This window comes from Empidonax traillii, unplaced genomic scaffold (genome assembly GCF_003031625.1).
Source record: "Empidonax traillii isolate 1590-97213 ecotype Southwest subspecies unplaced genomic scaffold, ASM303162v1 scaffold177:size1754471, whole genome shotgun sequence".
NCBI classification, from domain to species: Eukaryota; Metazoa; Chordata; class Aves; order Passeriformes; family Tyrannidae; genus Empidonax; species Empidonax traillii.
In genome coordinates this window covers 1,515,783-1,536,793 of record NW_020955370.1, presented here as the reverse complement: position 1 = coordinate 1,536,793, position 21,011 = coordinate 1,515,783, and the positions used below count along the sequence as shown (strand labels likewise).

Here is a 21,011-nt window from a genome sequence, read left to right as displayed (position 1 = left end):
CAGCAGTAGGTTAATTCATCGTCATTAGTAGATAAAAGCTCTGAAAAAGACTGGAAGAATGGTGCTCACTATTGGGCATTCAGCTAAGAAACAGAGATATTCAGCAGTATGGTCGGCCCTCAATTATCCCACACAATGAGGCTGCCAGGGGCTGGCTCACAGAAAGCAAAGCCACAGCCAATTCAATACATAGGTATTGGACTAGAAACCCTGAAGTTAAAATATTTACTTTCAGAAAGTCTGTAAACGGATTGTCTTTCAACAGAAAATTAAAAAAAAAAAACAAAACAAAACAACAAAAAACCCAACCAAACAAACAAAAAAAAAAAAAACACACAACAAACCAAAACTGAAAACATAGATAAAGTGTGGTCTGCTATAAGCTACCCTTTGCCCTGCATTTCATTCTTTGGAGGGCTCTGCTGGAGCCCGAGATGTCAGGGGGAGGTGATTTCAGGTGGTGGTCTCTCTGCAGAGACTTGGTATTAAAATTTTGTTTAACACAGGCAATACTATTTGTATAAGTTTTACATTTTGCCATAGAGGTCACAGACCTATGAGGACTGTCATGCTGTCCTGAAAGGGAATGGCGTGATGTGAAAAGCACTGAGTGCAATAAACTGTGAGGGCCCAGGGAGTTCGGAATTGTACTGCAGAACTTCTGCTTTCCAGTTTGCACTGAAAAAGGAACTCTCTGTATCATCTTCGTTACAAAAATATAAGCAGTAAGGGTCCTTTCAAACAGCAGTAGGAAACGCTGGATAGAAAAGCAGGTAGAGGGACCAAGGAAGCATCATCTCCCTGCTCCTCTCACTGGTGCTGCTCTTGCACAGCCTGTGTTTCCTGCAAACTCTGAAGCATTTCAGCCCTCATTTATGCTTCAAATCCTAAGGAAATCGTGGGGAGCTGTAGGTCATAAATTTTCCAGGAGCAGGGCTGGAACACCTTCTCAGAGGGGCTGAATGCTCTCTGCTTTCACTGGCATTAGCAATTCTCAGGACTCTTGTACTCTTTATGGTTAGTTTTGTTGCTAAGTAGAGTTTGGGATTGTGAAGTTTAAGCAGCACTGAGTTTTAGTCAGGCCTGCACCAGAATTCCTGTGCATATGTCAGCTTTTTCAGTGCATGGTTTATTCCTATAATCTACTTTTTGCTGGGCCTGATCCCAGCTTCTTTAGGGAGGGATTTTCGGCTGCTGCTGAAGCTCACAGTGATGAGGTGACACAGGCAGTTATTTGTACAGGCAAAAGGGTACAACAGTTCAGTACTATGTAAACTAACTGCATGTAACCCATACCACATTGGGAGGTTAGGTTCCTTAAAGCTTAATAAAAGCTTGCATAAAGCTTGTTGTTATTAGTTTCTTTTGAAAAATCCTCTTTGCCCAACGCTTCTTTGGAGGAAGAGGAGGCCTTGTCCTCTCTCATCTTCTGTACCTCTTTTCTCACATTAAAACGTGCACCTGATTGTGGATGTAAAGCTGATACACTTTATTAATGAGGTCCTGAGACATTCACTGCTGAATTAACACACAGGTATCTTAACACATCCTTTTTCAGAGTCAGTCTGCCTACAGGTCACAAAATCATTCCAGCCCTCCAGCCTGGGATTTTCTTTCTTTTCTTTTTCACCTTATAACATGTTAATGTGTGACCCAGGGTATTGAAAAGCTTTGTTTATCTCAAGAGAGGAGATTGTTTCTAATCCCTGACTCGTGTGGATATAATTTTGAAAATTTTGAGTTAAATGTGTGGTGAATGGTAGGGAATTATCTTGTTGCATTGGAAAACAGTCTGGGCCCTGATCAAATCTGTTTGTGAACTGCCTGGTTTCCTCACTGTGTTCTGTATGACATGGTGATATCTGATGTGATAAGGTTGTTTCACCATCTGCATTTATGCTTTTGGCGCTCTGCTGTTAGAGTTTGATTTGCTGCTTCAGGAAACAGACCTTTCCTTGAGAAGTTTACTATAAACACATAAATGCCTTTCTCTGTATTGGAATTGGAATCCTGCACTGAATGCTGCCATGATCTGCACTGAGCATCAGTGGGGACCAGAGTTACATGTGCTGTTGACAGCTTTGAAACACAACAATGAAAGTCACTTTATCAACTCTTTGTATTCTTTAGATTTATTCTCAGAGAATCTGTGTAATAGTTGGATTCAATTCGATAGCCAAACAGTTAACAAGAACAAACCAGTTCCAATTACTTGCTACTTGATCTTTGGAATAAACCCAGATGATAATAAAACCCTAAATAATTTAACAAATAGCAGCCTGTCTCCATAACCTGGAGACTGATGGAGACAGATTCCAACTTGGGTATGACACTGCTGGTCTCCAGGAATTCTAAATCTGAACAGATTTATACCTTTTTCTACGAGCTCTGTAGTGGGGTTTTTAATAAGTTAGGTTCATTGAACTAGATAATATTTAGATAATCTTTACAGCATACAGTGTATTTTAATTAATAACAACTATTATTAGGCATTAATCTTCCAATAATAAACCAGCCATATGTGAAAGGCTGCTCTCCAATATACTGAATGAACTACTCAAGGCGGATTGAAAACCCACTGATGTTCCAAGGTGACACAGGACATTTGTTAAGCAGAGTTGGAGAACATTTCCAAGAAAACTAAACGTAGCAGTTCATGGCACCATCACTCAAATTGTGCTTTTCTTGGATTTTCAAATTAAGGGTAGCGTGTCCTCTTTGTTTTTCTTGTTCCAGTCCATGCAATCTAAAAGATTTATGGATAAAATCTCGAGTTTCAGTCTCACAAAGTGAGAAGTTGCAGTTTTTATCACAGAGCGAGGCAATTTGACCAGCTTTTAACACCTTGGCAGGAGTTTATGACAAGAGTAGACAACAAAGAAATACAGAGGAGACTTTCCCATCTGACTAAAGCAAGGTGAAATATAGAATTTCCAAAGTGCAGAAGGTTGAGGTTATTTTTTTTTTTTTCCCTCTCTCGAAGATAAAATTTCAAAAGCTCTCGAAGGTGGTTTTCAGAAGTTTGGCAGATGCTGCAGTGTTTCAGTACAGTTGTTAGGAGTTAGTGTTTTTCCTGGGCCAGTTCCCCTCCCATCAGTGTGAGTGTTCAGAGGATGCAGTTTTATGTTACAGCTGGATTGATTCACTGTGGGCAGTGACCAAAAAGGGAGGTCTTGTTTTCTTCTCCAAAGCTTGTTCCTTCCCCCTCCAGTGTGTCGGTGGTATTGCTGGTCTGACCCCATAGTGAACTGAGTCAGAGAACTAAGGCTATAGAAAACTAACTCTGGGGAAAAAAAAAAAAAAAAAAAAAAAGAAAGAAAAACACACACAAAAAAAGGAAAATAATGGCTTTTTAAGTGATGTAGTGCTCTGATCTCTCATGGGGTCAGGTGAGTGCCAGTGCTGTGACTGGGCTGACTGAGTTGAGCAGCCACAGGCAGGATGAGTGGGAGAGCTCTGAAATTAATGTAGATGTACTTTAAATCTAGGCTTTGAGCATACAGTTTTATCAGGTTAAAGATTATTTATGAAGAAAATGGCCTTGCTGTTCTCCCTGTGCCTGGTGCCCTCTTTTCCTGCATCCTCCTTTGTGGCAGCTCTGCTGATTTTGTGGTTATTTGTATCAGGAGATCCAGCTGAATACTTAGCTAACAGCAACAACAAAAGCATTTCAGCTTCCCAAAGGTTATTGTGATATAGCAAGGGACAAAGTAGTATGAATTTGTCCTTTGTGGCAGCAGTGCAAATTTAAATTTCATCAAGTTAGGTTTGATGTTGCACTATAAATATTAACGTAGAAAAAGCTTATTTGCCAATTCATTAACACTTAGCTGGTGTGCTTTCCCAGGGTCAAAGACTTTCTTGAAGGATAAGCCCCTGAAATCATGTGTGGCATCATCAGTCACAGTTTTGTCTGTGTGATTCTCCTGTAGTATCTTTTCTGAGATGGACAATGAGCCAAAGAGCACTGCTGGATTTAGGAAAAAGACATTGGTGTATGCAGTGTGTGATGGTCTGCTATAAAATCATCCTCATGCCATCATCTGTGTTAACATAAATGGCATTTGGATGTTTTTCTTCAGTGTTTCAAATTTGTTCTGTTCAGTTTCACTAAAATATATGTGTCAGTGGAACAGATTACGAGAGATATTTGGGATGGATGCTGTTTGCACGTGACCGTGGCTAATTACACTGAGCTCCATCTCTAGGCTGAAGTGCTTTTCTGTTCTCTGATGGACCTGGCTGCTCTGAGGAAATGGCATTCTGGCCTCTCCAAACACATCTCTCATGTACCCATAGGCTCAGGACTTTCTTTTGAAGTTTTTGTTTCATTCAGAAGTGAGATTCAATGCAGTGCACTCTGGCCTGGCTTTTCTCCCCGCTGCTGTTTCCTTTTGGGATTACTGTTTGGTCATTGTTTGGTTCAGGCCATACTCAATTGCCCTTGTAATTAATGTGGAGCTAATAACCATGTACTAAGTACTCAGGTCTGCTCTGGTTTTCTGGGATTATTTTGACTCTTTCAGGCTCCAGTGACTTTTGGGGGGAGTGTTTGACATTTAGCCCCACTGAAGCTCGAGGATTTCAGTTATGGACAAGCTGCTGATGTTTTAAGCCCCAGCCATTAGGTGATAGGATTGTTCAGACTAATTATTACTGCCTAAAATTGAAGTGTCTGTGTGAAGATGAGTCACCCTTGGATCCCTTTGTGTGTTTCCCCCTAAAGTGGATGTCTGGGTTTGGGCAGATGGTTCATGCCGTAAGGAAAGTGGGAGTAGGTCACCTGTTAGATTTTGACTAGATTACTGATTTAATTAGTTTGGAGAAATTGATCTAATTGTCTGTATTGGGTTTTATATCCACATTTATCAATGGAAGTGGAAGTTGCCAGACATAAGAAGAGTTTAAGGAGCTCCATCCCAGGCTGAAATCAAGAACACCTTTATAATGTAGGTGATCAGATGCACATGACAAAAGGTATACTCCTGTTCTGAGGTTTAAAACTTCAGCAATACAGGAATATTAATATCACCATCTAATATGCCATGAAATTATCAGCTTACATTGTCATTAGTGTTTGATTGACAGTACCTGTGAAGTTGGTTTCTTCTGCCTTCCTAAACCAGGGTGTGCTCTGTAGTTTCTGGGAACAGGCACAGGCTCCTGCCTTCACTTTGCACGTTGTGTTTGACAAGTCCAGTCTCTTCCTTGCCTGGATACTTCATCTTGTGCTAAAAGAAAGAACCAGTTTACCTTCTGTAATCCAGATTCTGGCTTATGTCACTGTACTTACAACAAGTTTGTTTAAAGCTGCAAAGACCCATTTGAAGAGTTCTCAGCTGTCACTAGTCAAGAGGATGAAATTAATAATCACTCCCTTCTCAATCCCTAAAGCTCTTCCTGTCCAATGACCTTTTTAGGTTGATACCACTGGATAGCAAATCCACAGTGCTCAGGTAATCTTTAAAAGAAATTGTATTTTACTTGTCCAAGATGGTTAGGATATAAGTGTCTTTGGCAGAAATAAATGATCAGTGAAAGCTCCTACTTCATATATGTATAAGGAATATAAAATGGAAAATCAGTGCACAACAATTACAGGGTTCAGTTTAAGAACTTTCACTCTTCATGATTCTTCTCAATTCGTTCACTTAAGTGTCAGCATTGCCATTATTGATATAAGTGCTATTTCCAGGATAAAATTCTAAATCTGAAAGAAAGCTGTTAAATACTCCTCATGTGTTGCAGCTTATGATAGAAGAGAAAGGTATGGAATGTGAAGCAGGAGCTCGACTCACCTGCTGGGCTGTGACACCTCAGAAATGCTGGTTCATGCTGCACTTTCAACACTAAGCACGTGCTGAATTTGAAACACCTGCGCTTCTCAGTGCTTGAAATTGCTGAAGGTTAAGCACAGACCAAGTATTTGCCAGATTTAGGTCTGCCTTTGTTCACCAGCAGCCATTCTATTAATTGACATAGTTTTTTTTTTCTCTCTTTCCTAGGTGTTCACCTCCCATGGCCCCACTGTGATCATGCCAACCTGGTTCTGCTCTCGAGAGTGGTTTTTTCACGTGGGCAAATTTGATGAGGGGGGAAAGGTGAGTAATGTGGGTGATATCCAGGAACCATCCCTTCGTTTAGCAGCCTCTGGAAGCCCTAAACCTGTTACTAAGGAACACTAGGAGAAGGGTTATAGATGAAAACTGAGGTCTAAATAAACCTGGGTCATACCACACACCTGTTTTTTTAAAAACAGTCATTAACCAACTGAAGTTGTTTGGGGATAACTCTGCTGATTGAAGGACCTGCCTGAGGTGGATTTTGTAGTTGAATCCAACACATCTGTTAGATATGTCAGTACACCTGAAAAAATTAAAGGACTCAGACGTAAAAGCTCCTGTTTAGTCCCTGAAATAGATGCAGCAGATCTGAAAGCTAAAAAAAGGTGAGCCCATAGTTTTGTTATGAACTATCTCAGCAAGGTAAGGCAGGTTGGTGAAGGAGACTGGGAGGGAAGAAAGGTGCAGGCAGGATGGCAAAGAGATGGAAGTACATTCTCCTGAAGGGGAAGATTTATATCCCTGAGGTGAAGAAAGAAGGGAGGAGGGCAGGTCACAATGTGCCATAATACTACAACCATTAAATCTCATTTATCCACCTGTCTCATATCCACTTGTCAATCTCACTTCTTGTGCTTGTCTTTGGAAGATGTTAAGGAGCTTCTCCTCAAGGATCAGGACTGAGAGGTTACAAATTAAATGACTGTTACCTGAGAAGTTCCTACCCTGAAAATTGGGTGTTCTTTTCTTCAGAAATTTCCTGCATACATTCAATTCAGTTGCTTTAAGCTCATCAGCATGTTTGTGGCACAAAATCCATGGGTGTCCATTGGTAGTACCAGAAATATGTTGGCAAATAGATCTAGTTCAGATTCATTTGGATCCATTCTATGTGGTTTGGATCTGAGAGGTTTTATTTCCAGTGGTTTTGGTGAGAGTTTAGGGCCAGAATGGGTGGTTCTGAATTTTTTTTGGGGGGGAAGAAGCCTTCATTATTATTACACTAAAAGGATCTGCTAAGGCTGTTTCCTATTTTGTTATTTACACTGCAACATATTATGATTATTATTGTTATTTTTATAGCCTCTAAATGAAGCCCTTCAGTGCCATATAGTGTGTATACATACACACAGACATACACATATGTATATGTGCATGAGGATATACAAATATTATTATTTGGGCTGCCAAAAAAATTATAATTTAAGGAGACAGCAGACAGAGAACAGAATTGTCTAGAGCAGTGAAAAGATTTCCCCTTAATTACAGGGTGGGTGAGTGGAAGAGCTGGGAATACAATCTACACTCACTGACCCATGCTCTTTATTTCCATTTTATTATTATTTCTTATCATTGTATTTGCACTCTCTGAAGAATGTTTGACTTCTTGAGCATTGTTAGTAAGCTCAAAAAAGAAAGCAAACAAGTTAAAGCAGGAGCAACAATAGAACAGCAAGCCTAATGATAAAGTTCAAGAGGTTAAGTTAAACAGACTATTGTTCTGTGCTTTTTGCTTTTAGTTTTGGGGGGTTTTCCCTTTGTTTTATTTTTTTTTTTCGAGTTGGGTTTTTTCTGTTTTGCTCTCCCTGTGTAATTGTGTAGGAACTGTGCCGCTGGTTATTCAGCCGTGATACACTGACAACCTTAATCCTGGTGATTTTGCAGCCACAATGCGTGGTATGTCCTCCTAGTTTTAAAAATTACCAGTGATAAGTCAAACATATTGTTTGTCCCTCTTGTCAAGTGTCCACGCTCAGTCTCTGGCTGATACAGAGGACCTCCAGAAAACACCCTGCAACAAGGATCTGAACAAAGCAAGGGACATGAGCAATGAAGTCAAACCTTTGTCCTCTGTGGGTTTAGAGGACACAACGTCAAGTCCTAAATCTTTCAGTATTTAGTGTTGCAAAGTGTTTACCATTGCTCCAACTCGTTCATTTTCATTTGAAAAGAATTCCTTTGAGCAAAAGGAAGATTTTTTTTTTTTCTCTGTGTTATCAGTGGAGCTGTTGTAAACTAGACTGAGGACTCCTCAGAATCATCCCTGTGTATGTTCTGACCTGCCCCACAATCTGTATTGCTCTGATCACTCCCAGCTCCATTTTGGAGTTGGTATTTAAGGGTGAGACCTGCAAGTGTGGTGTTGCTGCAAGTAAACACAGCAACAGGCCAACAAATCTCCTCGATTCGGCCTTCTGCATTTGCTAAACTGTTTCAGTGCCAAAAAAACTGCATTTCTCATTTGAAATGAAATCCAAACACCTGTTCTTCATATTTCAGTGCTTAGAACAAATGGAGGGTAAGAGGGTAATTCTTCCATGGAATAAAATGTGATGTGGTGTTTATGGTAGCAGTGTGGGTGGACTGCTAAAATACAAATAGATAGGCTATGGTGCAACCCTTTTTTATTCCAGGTAGATAGGTACTTTATCTCTCCAGCCATCCAGGCTTTAAATGAAACAGATTTTTAAAAAATATTTACATTTTTTTAGAAATAAAGTTACTTCTGGTGACATCTGCAGTAGTTGGGAATGTAGTCCTTTTAGGTAATCGCTGTGACAATGCCCAAGCACAATCCTAAATAAGATCTTCATAAATGGTTTCTAAGAACCTGACATGGTAGAGGTGCAACCTCTGATAAATGATAATTAAAGCAGGAGTACTGAGAAGTAGAGAATTTTAGCCAGCTCTGGTGGTGTGCTGACTGAGATAATACAATGGAAGTGGTCACAAGCCTATGAAGTAACATTTTAAATCATATCCCCTGCTACGAGGAGAGTCATGTGAACCATGTTTGTGACTTTTTTAGGAAACTAAAAGGAAAGGGTCTTCCTTCCAGCAAGTTTGGATCAAGAGTGCAGTGCTTATTGAATGAAGTAGCAGGAACTTCACTAAACCTTTCAGAACTCACACATGACATTTACTGTTACCTCCATGCTTGGGTTTGCTCCTGTAATTTTTGTCTTCTAATAACCAGCACTGTTGTTGAAAAGCAGTAACTGTGTCCAAGAGTGTCTGGTAGAATGTGAAAAGCACCTTTTGAAGCTGTATCATCTGTTAGAGGGGGGAACTCATAAGTCACGTGCAGTGGGGGACGAGGTGTCTGTTATTAGGGAAGCAAAGTTATTGTTTCATAGGTTTAACAGGGCACTTTAGTGAGAAATCCTGAGTACAATAAGGGCTGTACAAATGAGCCTTGTTAAACCTGCAGACTCCATTCCGTGGAAATGTGGAAAATTGTACAGTCTTGGCTTTCCCCAGGCACTGTTACTCTTGACATCTCAATTGTCATATGCCAAACTTGTTTCTCTCTCTAGAGTTTTACCACAACTTGGTCCCAAATTCGTGTCACCCTTATATTTAACCTTCCTTTTCAAGTGTATGAGAACTAAAAATAGAGTGACAGCCTTAAAAGTTCTGAATTAATCTCGAAGTGTAAACAGGAGGGGAATTATTCTTAATGAGCCCCAGATGGAAATGTGTATTATAAGCCACAGGCCTTTCTGAATACAAACTGTGGCTCCAAACAAAGTGTCTGGAGCTCAGTTTTGATCTATTTTTGTGATAAAAGGTCAGAAAAAACACAAATTGAGGAGGTGTCAAAATATCCTTGGGCGCACAGGAGGCTGCAGCTCTGAGGTAACTCTGTGAGGTACTAACTAATGCAGTTTTCCATTTTTCTCTGCCAGAGCACACAAATGTCATTCCCTCCAGAAAGGCAGGTGGTTACAATAATGCCTGAGAGGTAAAAGGCTAAGTAGGAATTTGGGGTTTTTTTGGTACATGAATTAAAATGTTGTCAGTCTGTCAAATAACCAATCAAGGTGCTCTGGGGGAAAATCTGGGTAAAACACAGGCACTACTGTTTTGGGCTTGATATTGTTAAGGCTGAACAGAAATAGATATTTGATCTAAAAAGGAAAGAAAATTGGTGGAGCCAATGATTAATTATACTTTATAAGCTATTTGAAAATTCACCCCATGCCCCATGTCTAATTACATTTTCTTCTGGTCTGTTATTAAATATCATTTAGAATTTACCAGCTCCCTTCCATTTGACTTCCCCATCATCTTTGTTTAACTGAATTTCTCTGTGCATTTGGATGAAAGCAGCCTTTTGGAGTTTCCTCTAACCTGTTATTTCCAAACAATGAAGTAAATGTTACAGGCTTTGGGTCCTATTATCAAGGCAAAATGATGTAAAGGCATGATTTGGATGGGAGCCAAAAAATGGAGTGACAGATCTGCAGAAAGAGAGACTTAAGAATATATTGGATAATCCTGTAGAGAAGCTATTAAGAGCTATTTAATTCTTTCCATTCACCAATTTTAAGCTCCTTTGAGGAATTAAAGCAATTTGGTGTATTCCAACAGTTGCTGACTGGTTTGCAAAAGGAGTACCATGTTATAGCCCAGTTTTCCTTGATGCCCCTGATCAAGAGAAAGGACTGAGCTTTTCCAAACCTGAAGGCTTTTCTTCTGTGTGGTTATATCTACTTCTCTTGTTTGTCATCACACTGTTATAAATGTGTATACTCTTGAAATCTCCCATTTTCACTGGTAAGACTGCTCTGCAAAGGATAAATCTCCATTGGAAGTGTGCAGGGAAGGGTACCATGTCAAAGGAGACTGAGAGGAAGCTGGATAGGGGGGAAAGAGGTGGATGAGGAAGGTGGGACAGATTCATTGTGCCACAGAATTGCTCTCCTGTATTGGGTTTAGCAGTAAAAGGCAGCTCTCATATTGTGTTGATGCCTGTACAGCCTAATGGTGAGTTCTGTCCAAAACACCAAAACAAAGGACTCCCATCAGCCTGAAGTGCTGGAGAAGTTACTGTTGGTCATCCCAGGGCTCTAACATGATCTCACCAGGTGTTACTAGTTACAGCATTGCACAGAGAGTCACTCTTGGGTTGTCCTCCAAAAACTGCTGATCATCCCTGGTGGTGCTCCTCACCATCACTGATGGTGAAGCTGCAAGGATTGTAACCAGAATCGCTTGCTGTAGTGATGGGAGGCTGAACCTCCTTGGAAAATGCGTATGTTGAGGTGGCTGCAGTTGGAGCACTGCTTGATGGACAGTGATCTGCCAGGAGTGACAGCAGTGAGTGATGAGAAGATGACAAGAGAAGGGTTATAGGTAATTTAGTTTGATCCCTGAACAAGGAGTTACTTCACCTCGTTAAGTTCTTGACGTCCCATGGTGTATAAAAATCAGTGCCCTCATCCATACAGCCAACCATCAGCACAGCAGGGGATACCTGCCCAAAATCCTGGGTAAACACAAACCCTTCCCCTGTTAAGTAGTATTATGTTGAAGTAAACAATGATTTTGCATGTGGCTGGTGTGTTTTGGTTACAGCAGAGGAGGGGCAGGCTGTGCTTTTCCCTGGGAGCTGGAATCAGTTTATCCCTGAGTGCAGCAGAGGATGTAGAGTTGGGTGTTGCCTGTGATGTGGAAAATTCTGTATGCAGTCCAGGAACATGTAAACTGTGCAATTTAATTGTATCTATTGGTGCTGAAGGCTATTGATGTGGTAGCCTATTGCTGAAATGCTGGGTTGGTAAATTGATAGTTTTAGCTATGGGTATTAATTTTCAAAAAATACATTAAACTATCCCTTTAGTGGTTAAACAGCTTTTCCTTTGAAAGTTGTGTTGTTTGACAGAGATTCCTGGTGTTTAAAATGCCATCTGGATCCAATAATAGATCTCAACTGGGAAGAAACTCTTGCGTTGCATCAAACTTACACGCTCAAGAGCCTTGGGAAGTCCCATCCCTGCAGGATCCATAACACAGTCAACATCTTTCCACCCCTGAAAAATGCGTGGCTGTGCTGCTCCTTTGTAATGTGAGAGGCCACTGCTGAGCAGTACAAGGCACCTGCTCCTTCCTAGGGCTGAGTGCACTTTATTCCAGAGTGTTCCTGCCAGTTAAAGGGAAGCAAAAGAACACTTGGAGCCAAACAGCGTTTTGAAGGATCCTTTTACTTCTGCAGTAACTCTTCTTAAATATTGCTATTGACGGTTGTCTGGAATAATGTAAATGCTGATCCAAAAGAAGAGGAGTTGCTGATGTGTGTGTGATGCAATCAGAGATCTGACTCAAAATATGAGTCCTCTAGCAAACTGATACGTGCTGCAGAATCTGTACCCTGATGGCACGGTCTGGTGTGTGACTGGAAAAGAGGAAAAGATTTAAACTTTGCTGCTGGCTCAGTATGTCCATTGGAGTCCAGAATAAGAAAAATATAGAAAGGGCTACAAAATAAAAAATTATTTTTTATGCGTTTCTTGTGCCCTTGATGACTGTGGTTGCTGTCAGCTACTCCAGCTTCCCCCAGATTTCTTTTGTGGCTTTCGGGGTAGGTCCACGTAAAGCATAAATTGTATTAAGTTCTCTAAAAGTTTTCTTCTGCATCACAGCTCTTATACCAAAAGCCAGACAAACATCTGCAAAGACAAACAATAGCTCCAGCTGAGCTGCCCTTGGTGAGCAGAGCTCATTTCATTCTGGGAGTGTGGCCCAACTCGGGGTCTTACATCAGTCACAGAGCGAGCTCTGGAGCTGCAAAGTCCAGAACCTGATTTGATTCTGATTTCTCTCGAGATACATATGTTCAACTGAGTGTTTTGGAGTTGTTTTACAGGGTTCAAAGTTTTTTCTTGTCTCACTTCTCTTCCCCTCTCACACCCCCTCGACTGCTCAGCCTGGTGGGTATGAGAAACACTCCCTCAACTCTTGCTCCTGTAACTGGAGGGCCAGAAGAAACCACAGAGGGATTTTGTGTCCAGCACTTTAATTAGAGAATCTCATTTTCTTAGTTGTGGAAGAAGCTCAGAACCTGTGGTAATGGGGAAAAAATTCACTTTTTTTTTTTAATTAAAGCTTGTGCTCCTGTTATTTTTCTGTGTTGAAATAGAACGTCTAAAACTGAGGTTGAGGTTTATGCCCTGGTTATTCATGTATATGGTATTGCTTCAATCTCCTTCCCTTCCTTTCCTTCTTAACTTCTTCATGTTATCTTTCAGCTTTTTGTTGTTTCTACACTGAAGTATTTTATTTGACCCACCTGGTTTTATATATCAGAGTTTTTTAGTCTGATAAAACCATGTGAGCTTTTAAGCACTGGGTTGAAGGGAAGAAGTATCTGTATTTAAACATGAAAAACTGTATTTCAAGAAGTTGCAGCACTGCAAAATATAAATAGAGGCTACTTTTTTGCCTTCTGTATAGGACTTTAAAGATGGGTTTATGCTTTCATGTGCCACAAAATATAATTGAATACCATGAGCCATATGATTGCCCTTCTGACACTATGTCTGGCATGAAGGTTTTCTGATTTTTAGGTGGGAAATGTTGCAAATGATTGTGAAATCTCTAATATTTTCTAGAACCTGCTAGATCCACAACTGCTTTTTTCTTGCAGTGTTTCATCGGGATTGTGTACAGTCCCATTAGAAAGAATGTACCATGGAAGGAAGTTTCAAAAAACAAGTAGTTTTGTTTTCAGATGTTGCTTCATTCTGAGGCTGCTTTTATTCAGGTTTTTATTGATGTCTGTTATTGTGGGGCCTGAGTCACCTTTCCTAGGGAGAGACCAGTATTTGTATGACAAGCAAAGAAAAGAAGGGGAATTCTAGTCCAACATAGAAACATTCTTCTGAAGTCACCGATCCCTTTCAGTATAAACCATTTGGTTACTTCAGGCTGCACAAACTGTTCAGTACTGGGTTTCTTTCATTTTTGGATTAACCTCTACCAAGCTTGATACCCCTGTCAAAATGAGATGATGTTAGTTTTTCCACCTCTGTCCTTGCAGTCAGCTGCACTTCATTTTTAACTGGCACTGCTTGGTTCTTTAGTAGCTTTAGCTGCATTTATTTCATGATCCATTAGATAAGTTCATTGAGATGTACAGAAATAATGTCATAGAATGGTTTGGGTTGGAAGGGACCTTTAAGATCATCTTGTTCCAACCCCCTGCCATGGGCAGGGACACCTTCCACTAGCCCAGGTTGCTCCAAGCCCCGTCCAACCTGGCCTTGGACACCTCAAGGGATGAGTAGTCCTCTCTGGACAACAGAGAAGTTGTGTCTGTGAATAAAAATGACGTCAAACCAAATTCACTTGGCAGAAGAGCAAAATGTCCTCAGCTGTAACTGAGTGCTGGTCACTGATTGGTGTGAAATAACTGCTTCTGTTGCAGGGGGTCCCAGAAGATCTGCTGTTTTTTTATGAGCACCTCCAGAAGGGCGGTGAAGTCTTTCGAGTGAACTGTTGCCTCCTGCTCTACCGGTACCACCCCCAGGCTGCGACTCATTCCGTCCTGGAGTAAGTCCTGGGGTTTGGGAGAAATGAGAAATTGGCTTTATTGAGGTTGATAAGCAGCAAAGATGCTTAATGTGTTCCAGACATTGCACTGCAAAACAATTACCCGGTTGTGTGTGTGTGTGTGTGTGTGTGTGTTTGTTTGTTTGTTTAAAAAGGCTGAAAAGCAAGCATTGCATAACGTGTTTGTAGTTTTGATGGTGGATGGTCAGTTTTCTGTTTGCTCTTGCTGTAAATTGCTTTGGAGTAACATCCTGTAATGCTGGAACTGATATTATGAATGGAGATCTTTGGTGCAGACCCTGCTGCCCACGGGCTGTCACTGCTCTGTGTCTGTGACTTGATGAGGCAGGAATGGGCTGGGAGCACCTCAATATTTGGCAAATATTCCAAGAAGTTGTTTTCTCCTTGCAGCTGTTTCTGAAATAATTTCACAGTAGGTGCTGTAAGAGCAGGGGAGCATTTTGGGGGCTGCATTTACAGCAGTGCTATTTTCCCAGTGTCCAGTTACTCTTCCTTCAGGCTCTGCAACCCATCCTGTGGGATCTCAGAACTTGCCTGAGCAACCTCCCTGCTCCTCTCAAGCATCTCTAAAATTGAAATTTAAAATCAAAGATTTAAAGATTTTCTTGCCCTCACAGCAGATAAAGAATGCCTGGTGTGGTTCTGTATCTGATCTGATGAATCCCTGCTCAGAAGCAAGGAGTGAAGCAAGCAGTGAAGCAATAACTTCTTCAATACTTTTAACATGATGGCAAGATTGTATTTAAAATATACCCTAGTGGTGAAATTTTATTGGAGTTTTTAACTAGGATTTTTAATATGTGAGAGTTTCATTCTCATAGTTTTTGCCATGTGAAACATAATATAAAAATGTAAATATATATAATATAATTTTTTTTAATGGTAAAGCTTAGTTTCAGAATCACAGTCTCAATTTTTAAAAAGTAAACAGAAACTTGTAGTACCAACAAAAACCTCCTTTTGAAAAAAAAAACCCCAACCCAAACCTTTAATCTGATAATGTGCTGCGTTTACATGTATTATTTTCCTATTTTAAAGGGTCTAAACCATCTAAATCAAATAATGAGGTTTGAAAAATCCCTGAGGATGTTTAGGGTAATTATCTCAGGTGCTTCCTTGTAAGCAGTTCCCTGCTGCCTTTCCAGGGCTGCTCAGCCCCTAAAGGAGATGTTTAATTGCCAGTTGCTGATTCCTCTACGTGCTGCAAACTGAGCCAAAGTCGTTCCTTTCTCTTCTGCACTGACATCAATAAAAAAATTACATGAGTTTTACTGTTCTTCAGGAGTCCCACACCAGGATCACAGTGGTAATTAGGTAAACTTGTTTTTCTTACTGATTAATAATAGGAATGCACTTTTCAGTCATATTTGTGTGGCTTTGTTAGGGCTGAGTAGTAAAACTAAACATTCCTATGTGCACTTGGGTTGTCTATCACCGTATGATTGTATTGCTGTAAATAATATAACATGCTAAGCATAAATAGCACAAGATATAATGATCACTGTAGATCTTTATAAATCCATATATATGCTTATAAAATAATTCAATCATGAGAAGCTCATTCCGAGCCAATAGAACACGTTATTTGGATTTCACAAACAAGCATGAGGTAAATTATTTTCCTTTTTATTGGTGTTTAAGGGAATTTTTTCCCCCCTCTTTTAAGTGTGGGATCGTTCTGGCCAGCTTTTCAGCCACGCATCGTCGTGGGCTGCTGGAACTCCTGGAAGCCTTTTTTGTTTGTATCTGTGGGAAAGCATCCTCTCCCTGGAAACGAATTTGGTTTGAATTTACTGCAAGCTGTTGCTTATTCAGATCTACAAGGTTGTGTGGCACGAGCCCCCCGGATTACAGCAGGCTGGGGGAATGTGGGAACGCTGGGAGCTGTTTCAGACGCGCGGCGGGGACGTTCCAAAGTTCGCGTCTCGTTCTAAGAAAATTGGGGGAGGCCGTTCTTCCCCTCGGCTTTCTGCTGGTCCTGCTGGTGGGGATGCTTGGTGTGAACTTCCAAACACGAGGTTGTGCAACACCTCTTCACCCTGGGCTCGTTTGTTGCCCAAGTTCTGAAGGGTTTGGCGAGTGTTTGTGTCTGAAGACCGAGGTGCGTGTTGAGCAAAAAGAGATTAATGGGCTCAGTCACAGAGGTTTAAGTTTATAATTTAAATTGGGTCTTGCCTAACTTGCCTTGTGGTCACCCCACCTTATTTAATTTGTCTGTTCTGGCTTTTCTAGAAGCCTTTTTTTTTTTGGGGGGGGGGGGGGGGTGTTTTGTTGAGCAGTTTTCTGTGGTTTTTTGCTCTCTGCCATTGGCCCATGTCATCTTCGAATTTTGGCTTAGGCTAGACCTGGATTTGGAAATAGTAACTCACCAGCCAGATTAAGATCTTGTCTGAGATCAAAATTGCACTTGTAGGAAAGTTGAATTTTTTTTTTTTTTTTTTAACACTTTATGTCTAATTTCAGTTTTATAAACCAGAGCTGGTTACCAGGACTTGTTTATACAAAGGTGCATGATTCCATCTTTTCAGCAAAGGCAGCAGTCACTTGTAGCCCGTGATGGACTGATTTCAGTTTATGTGGGTGTCTCTCAGAACCATTCGGGGGAAAAAAAAGCCTGACTTTGCTTTTTCAGACTTCCTAAAAGAAAAATGTAAAACTACTTGGCAAGTGACATTTAGTTCTTTATTTTATTTTATTTTATTTTATTTTATTTAGCATGTATAATTGCAAACACTCACGTTTTTTAGGTCACTTCCTATGATTAGTATCCTTCTGGAACAAATATCTGTGAAGCAGGAAACACAATCTTATTTGCATTCTCCCTTACCCTGGGGGCATCAATCTGTGTTATTAAATGCTCTGAGGAATCTGCACCGAGTTCAGTGTCTATATTTAGATTTCATTAGGACCATGCAGAAATACAGGCATTCATCTCCGCTCCCAGATGGATACCTGCTGGATGGGGATGAGCAAGATGAGTTTTGAGGGACTTCAGCCAGGAATTTACAGCACAAAATCCCACTCCTTGTACCTCTTGGATGTGAATCACTTCACCTCCCGGTGGGGTTTGTATCCCAGGGCTGTGTGTGCTCGGTGCTGCTCAACCACCTCACACTGCTGTGAGATCAGAGCTGGCTTTGGAGTGAGAAGTGCTGGAGTAAGAGAGTTTGATGTATAACAAAAACACTGTAAAGCTCACAGATCTTTATCTTGCTGAAGTGGAGAGAAAGGGACTGTATATACAACAATGTACCTCACTAGGAGATGAAAGCCAGCTTGGAACAAGGTGAGCAATAAAACAGTGCACTTGTCTTCAGGTAGCGTTGCTCACAGACAGGTGGTTGGGGAACTTTGCTAGTCCTTGTAGCAATTTACCGTTTTTTTAAATCAAGAAACATTTAATATATGCAGAAAATGAGTTTTGTCCCCTCTGTCTGAGATTCAGGTGGTTCTGTTTCAGGCAGAAAAGGTGAAGTGCACCTACAAGAGTTCAATAATTTCATATGTTTGTATTCAGAACAAGTATAATAATGGTCTGCAGCAATAACCAAAATTACATAATCTATTGAAACCATCTGGTGTCAAGCATTGGAAGCTTCCAGTGTCATCTGAGCAAAGGAGAGCAGGCTCTTGGTCTGAAACATTTGCAGAGGTGCTCTGGGTCTCTATCAGGGATGAGCACGGGAATGCCTCCTTCACTTCCTGCCAAAACAGACACATCCAAAAATAGGCAGGAGAGAGGAATAGCGTAACATATTCCTGTACAGCTGAAATAAAGATGAGGTCAACTGCATTTTTATCTTCCATGCTTGCATTTGGCACTTCAATTAAACATGGAAACTAATGACCTCATTAGATTCTTGAAAAGTAAATGCCACTAACATTGATAGTCTCTGTCTTTCTTAATAAGCCTTTCATGAAAAATAGACCACAATGCAAACCATGCCTCAGCTAATGACCCGTGACCTGAGGATGAACTCAGACATTAATAGAACCTATTAACAGTGTAAATGTAATAACTCAGTGGGACGATATAGTCCAGCAATTAATAAGTTCACATGAAGTTCAACAGAACAACAACGACAAAAAAATATCAGTTTATTCACCAGCATGGCCAAGGTTCAAACGGGATTTATTTCTGAATTTCCTGTGGATTGTAAGGACCTTGAATTCTGTGTGCAAGAGTGGCTATAAGGAATCTGTGATTAAAAAGTTCTCTGTTCTTCCACCTCTGGTTTATCAATCAGGTGGGATTCACCTATAATCCAGAACTCTCTTATCCTGCCATCAATAAAAAACCACTGGAAGAGGCTCTGTTCACTTGGGCAGCTCCTCTTCCTGCCTGGTGTCACCTGAGCAGTGTGGGGGCCAGTGCATCGAGACAAGGTCAGATTTATGGATCTATAGTGTTACTGGGGATGGCAATCAATGCCTAAAATTCCAGTACTGTTTAGGACATTGGGCTTGTATTTCTGCATTTCTCAAGTACTTGTACATCTGTCCTTGCTCTGTTGATTCACTTATGTAGCCTCACTGGAGGAAGGAGGGGAAAGGCACTCAATACGGTGAGGTTTGACTCAGCTCAGACATTAAATCATATTGCTTTTTATTGTCACATTATCTTTCATTTCAAAATAGGAGTGGAGCAGATGTTTCTTGACTCCTGTATTCAGTCAGGAGGTCACCACACATTCTAACAGAGCTCCATTGTTGCACTGCTTGGGTGGATGGTCTGGTAATAACTATTTGGGGCTGAGGAACACACGGCGTAGTCATTCTCACCCACTGCATGAATACCCTCATTTCACTCCTGAAGAAATTTGGCTCCTCTTCTTCCTTCCAGACAACATAACTGATGAGTATGGAGGGGCCATGGCAAGTGAGAGCTTAGGAAAATCATGTAAACCTCAAGAATGGCTTTCCAAGTGGAAAAATGCATACTTCTGACATTTCCTTTGTGAAGATGTGACAAGAAAATGAAAGAAACGGGGAAAATAATGTATTTCAAGAACTAGGGACATAGGGGAGTAGGATATGGGAGCAAACTGTGAGGAGAATTTTATCCCACCTTCTGGCCGAGGAGAATCTCGTGAACTCAGTACAGGCTTGGAAATGCTCCTAAAGGAAAAGCAGCCTCGATTCGGGGTGATGTGGAGTAATAAAACCTCCTAGGTGTTGCTGGTGGCTACGAATATGTAATGATGCATAATCTGAAAATAGCTGTGAGAATCCTCTCCCGGCAGTGGTTTGTACAACTCCTGGATCGTTTCAGGCGTTTGCTTTAATCATCCTTTGCACGTTGCTGCAGCTCCTGTCTGGTGCACCTGCACTGGCTCGTAAAGGATGGGAAAATGGCATTCCCTTATCCCTCCAGGCAGGAATCCCAGTTATCTGTGCTGGAAACATCAAAAAATGTGGCAAATTAGGTGAACTGGAAACCTGAATGGGGAGGGGGGGAACCAAAACTCTCCCTTGACGCCCCCTGAGCATCTCTTGGTTCAGCGTGTGAGATGGTGAAAACAAAGGTGAAGTCTAGGAGAGTCACTCCAGAGTTCAGTCACAAATTCTCCCCCCCAGTCCTGTATTTATCTCTGCTTGCACTGTTAAATATATTTCAGGGTTAAGTCTAGGCTGCAGAATGTTCAATATAACTTGTTTTTTTCAGTGGAGAAGAGTACACACAATACAGGTGAGTTGTGAGTTCCTTTCTGTGAGCTTTGCCATCAGAATGCCTCACAGTGATGCAAGCAAAAAGTCACGACTGTTGGGCACATTGGTTTCATTTTCACACCCCAAAACAGGTGTTTAAGGAAGCTGTTTATTGGTGCTTAAATGAAGCTGTGTGACAATATTCTCATGTTTGAACAACTCTCCAGTTAATTTGGTGTTTGATGAGTTTTATGTCCTTTCATTTCTGAGTGCAGTTCCCTTACACACTTTTACCACTTGCACTTCTCAAAATAACTTTCATAGGTAAGATGGGGCCAATAAATCTGCTTCAGTTTGAAATCTTCTATCAACAATGAGATTTGAGTTCTGCCTGTGTAGGGACTTTTGGGGCACAGAGGCTCCCATCGCCTGGACAGCAAATGCTGTCTGGAAGAGCCAATACTGCTGTGCTGCGATCTCCATGACAATTAGAAACATTTTCTGTGTGCCTGGAGGTGGATTGCAGCGTTTGCACTGCAGCTAGAAATTGGTTGATAATTCTATTGCTGCCTTGTAAGGTTGCCTGTTTTTTAATTTTGCTTTCTTAACGTTGCAAACTCAAGTGGAAAAGAAACTTGCCGGTGTCACTCAAGCCAACAGAACAGGTTCTGAAATACCCCTGAAATGTAATACAGTGTTACCCTTCTGAAGTCACATTTCAAAGGAAAATCACTTTTAGAACTTTTCCATTTACGTGCAAAGCAATAATCTTCCCTTTTAGAAGCGAGCAGAAGCTCTAAAATCTCTAGTAAAGCGATCCTGGAAAAATACTTGACCTTCATATTTTGTTGCTTTAACTTTCCTTCTGGGAATATATTATGCTCTAATGAACATGGAAAAAGGCAAGTGTCAAAGGATGCCAGCAGCAGTTCAAGCAGGAATGCA

General features: G+C 40.9%; 1 protein-coding gene across 2 annotated transcripts in view; it reads left to right on the top strand.

Annotated features, from left to right (window-relative positions):
* B3GNTL1 (UDP-GlcNAc:betaGal beta-1,3-N-acetylglucosaminyltransferase like 1) overlaps positions 1 to 21,011 on the top strand; it is a 110,476-nt gene that overhangs the window by 70,501 nt on the left and 18,964 nt on the right. For both annotated transcript variants that reach the window (XM_027886072.1, XM_027886073.1), the window contains exons 7-8: positions 6,006 to 6,101; positions 14,272 to 14,396. In XM_027886072.1, the coding sequence (XP_027741873.1) occupies positions 6,006 to 6,101; positions 14,272 to 14,396 (221 nt within the window). The remainder of the gene's footprint in view (positions 1 to 6,005; positions 6,102 to 14,271; positions 14,397 to 21,011) is intronic.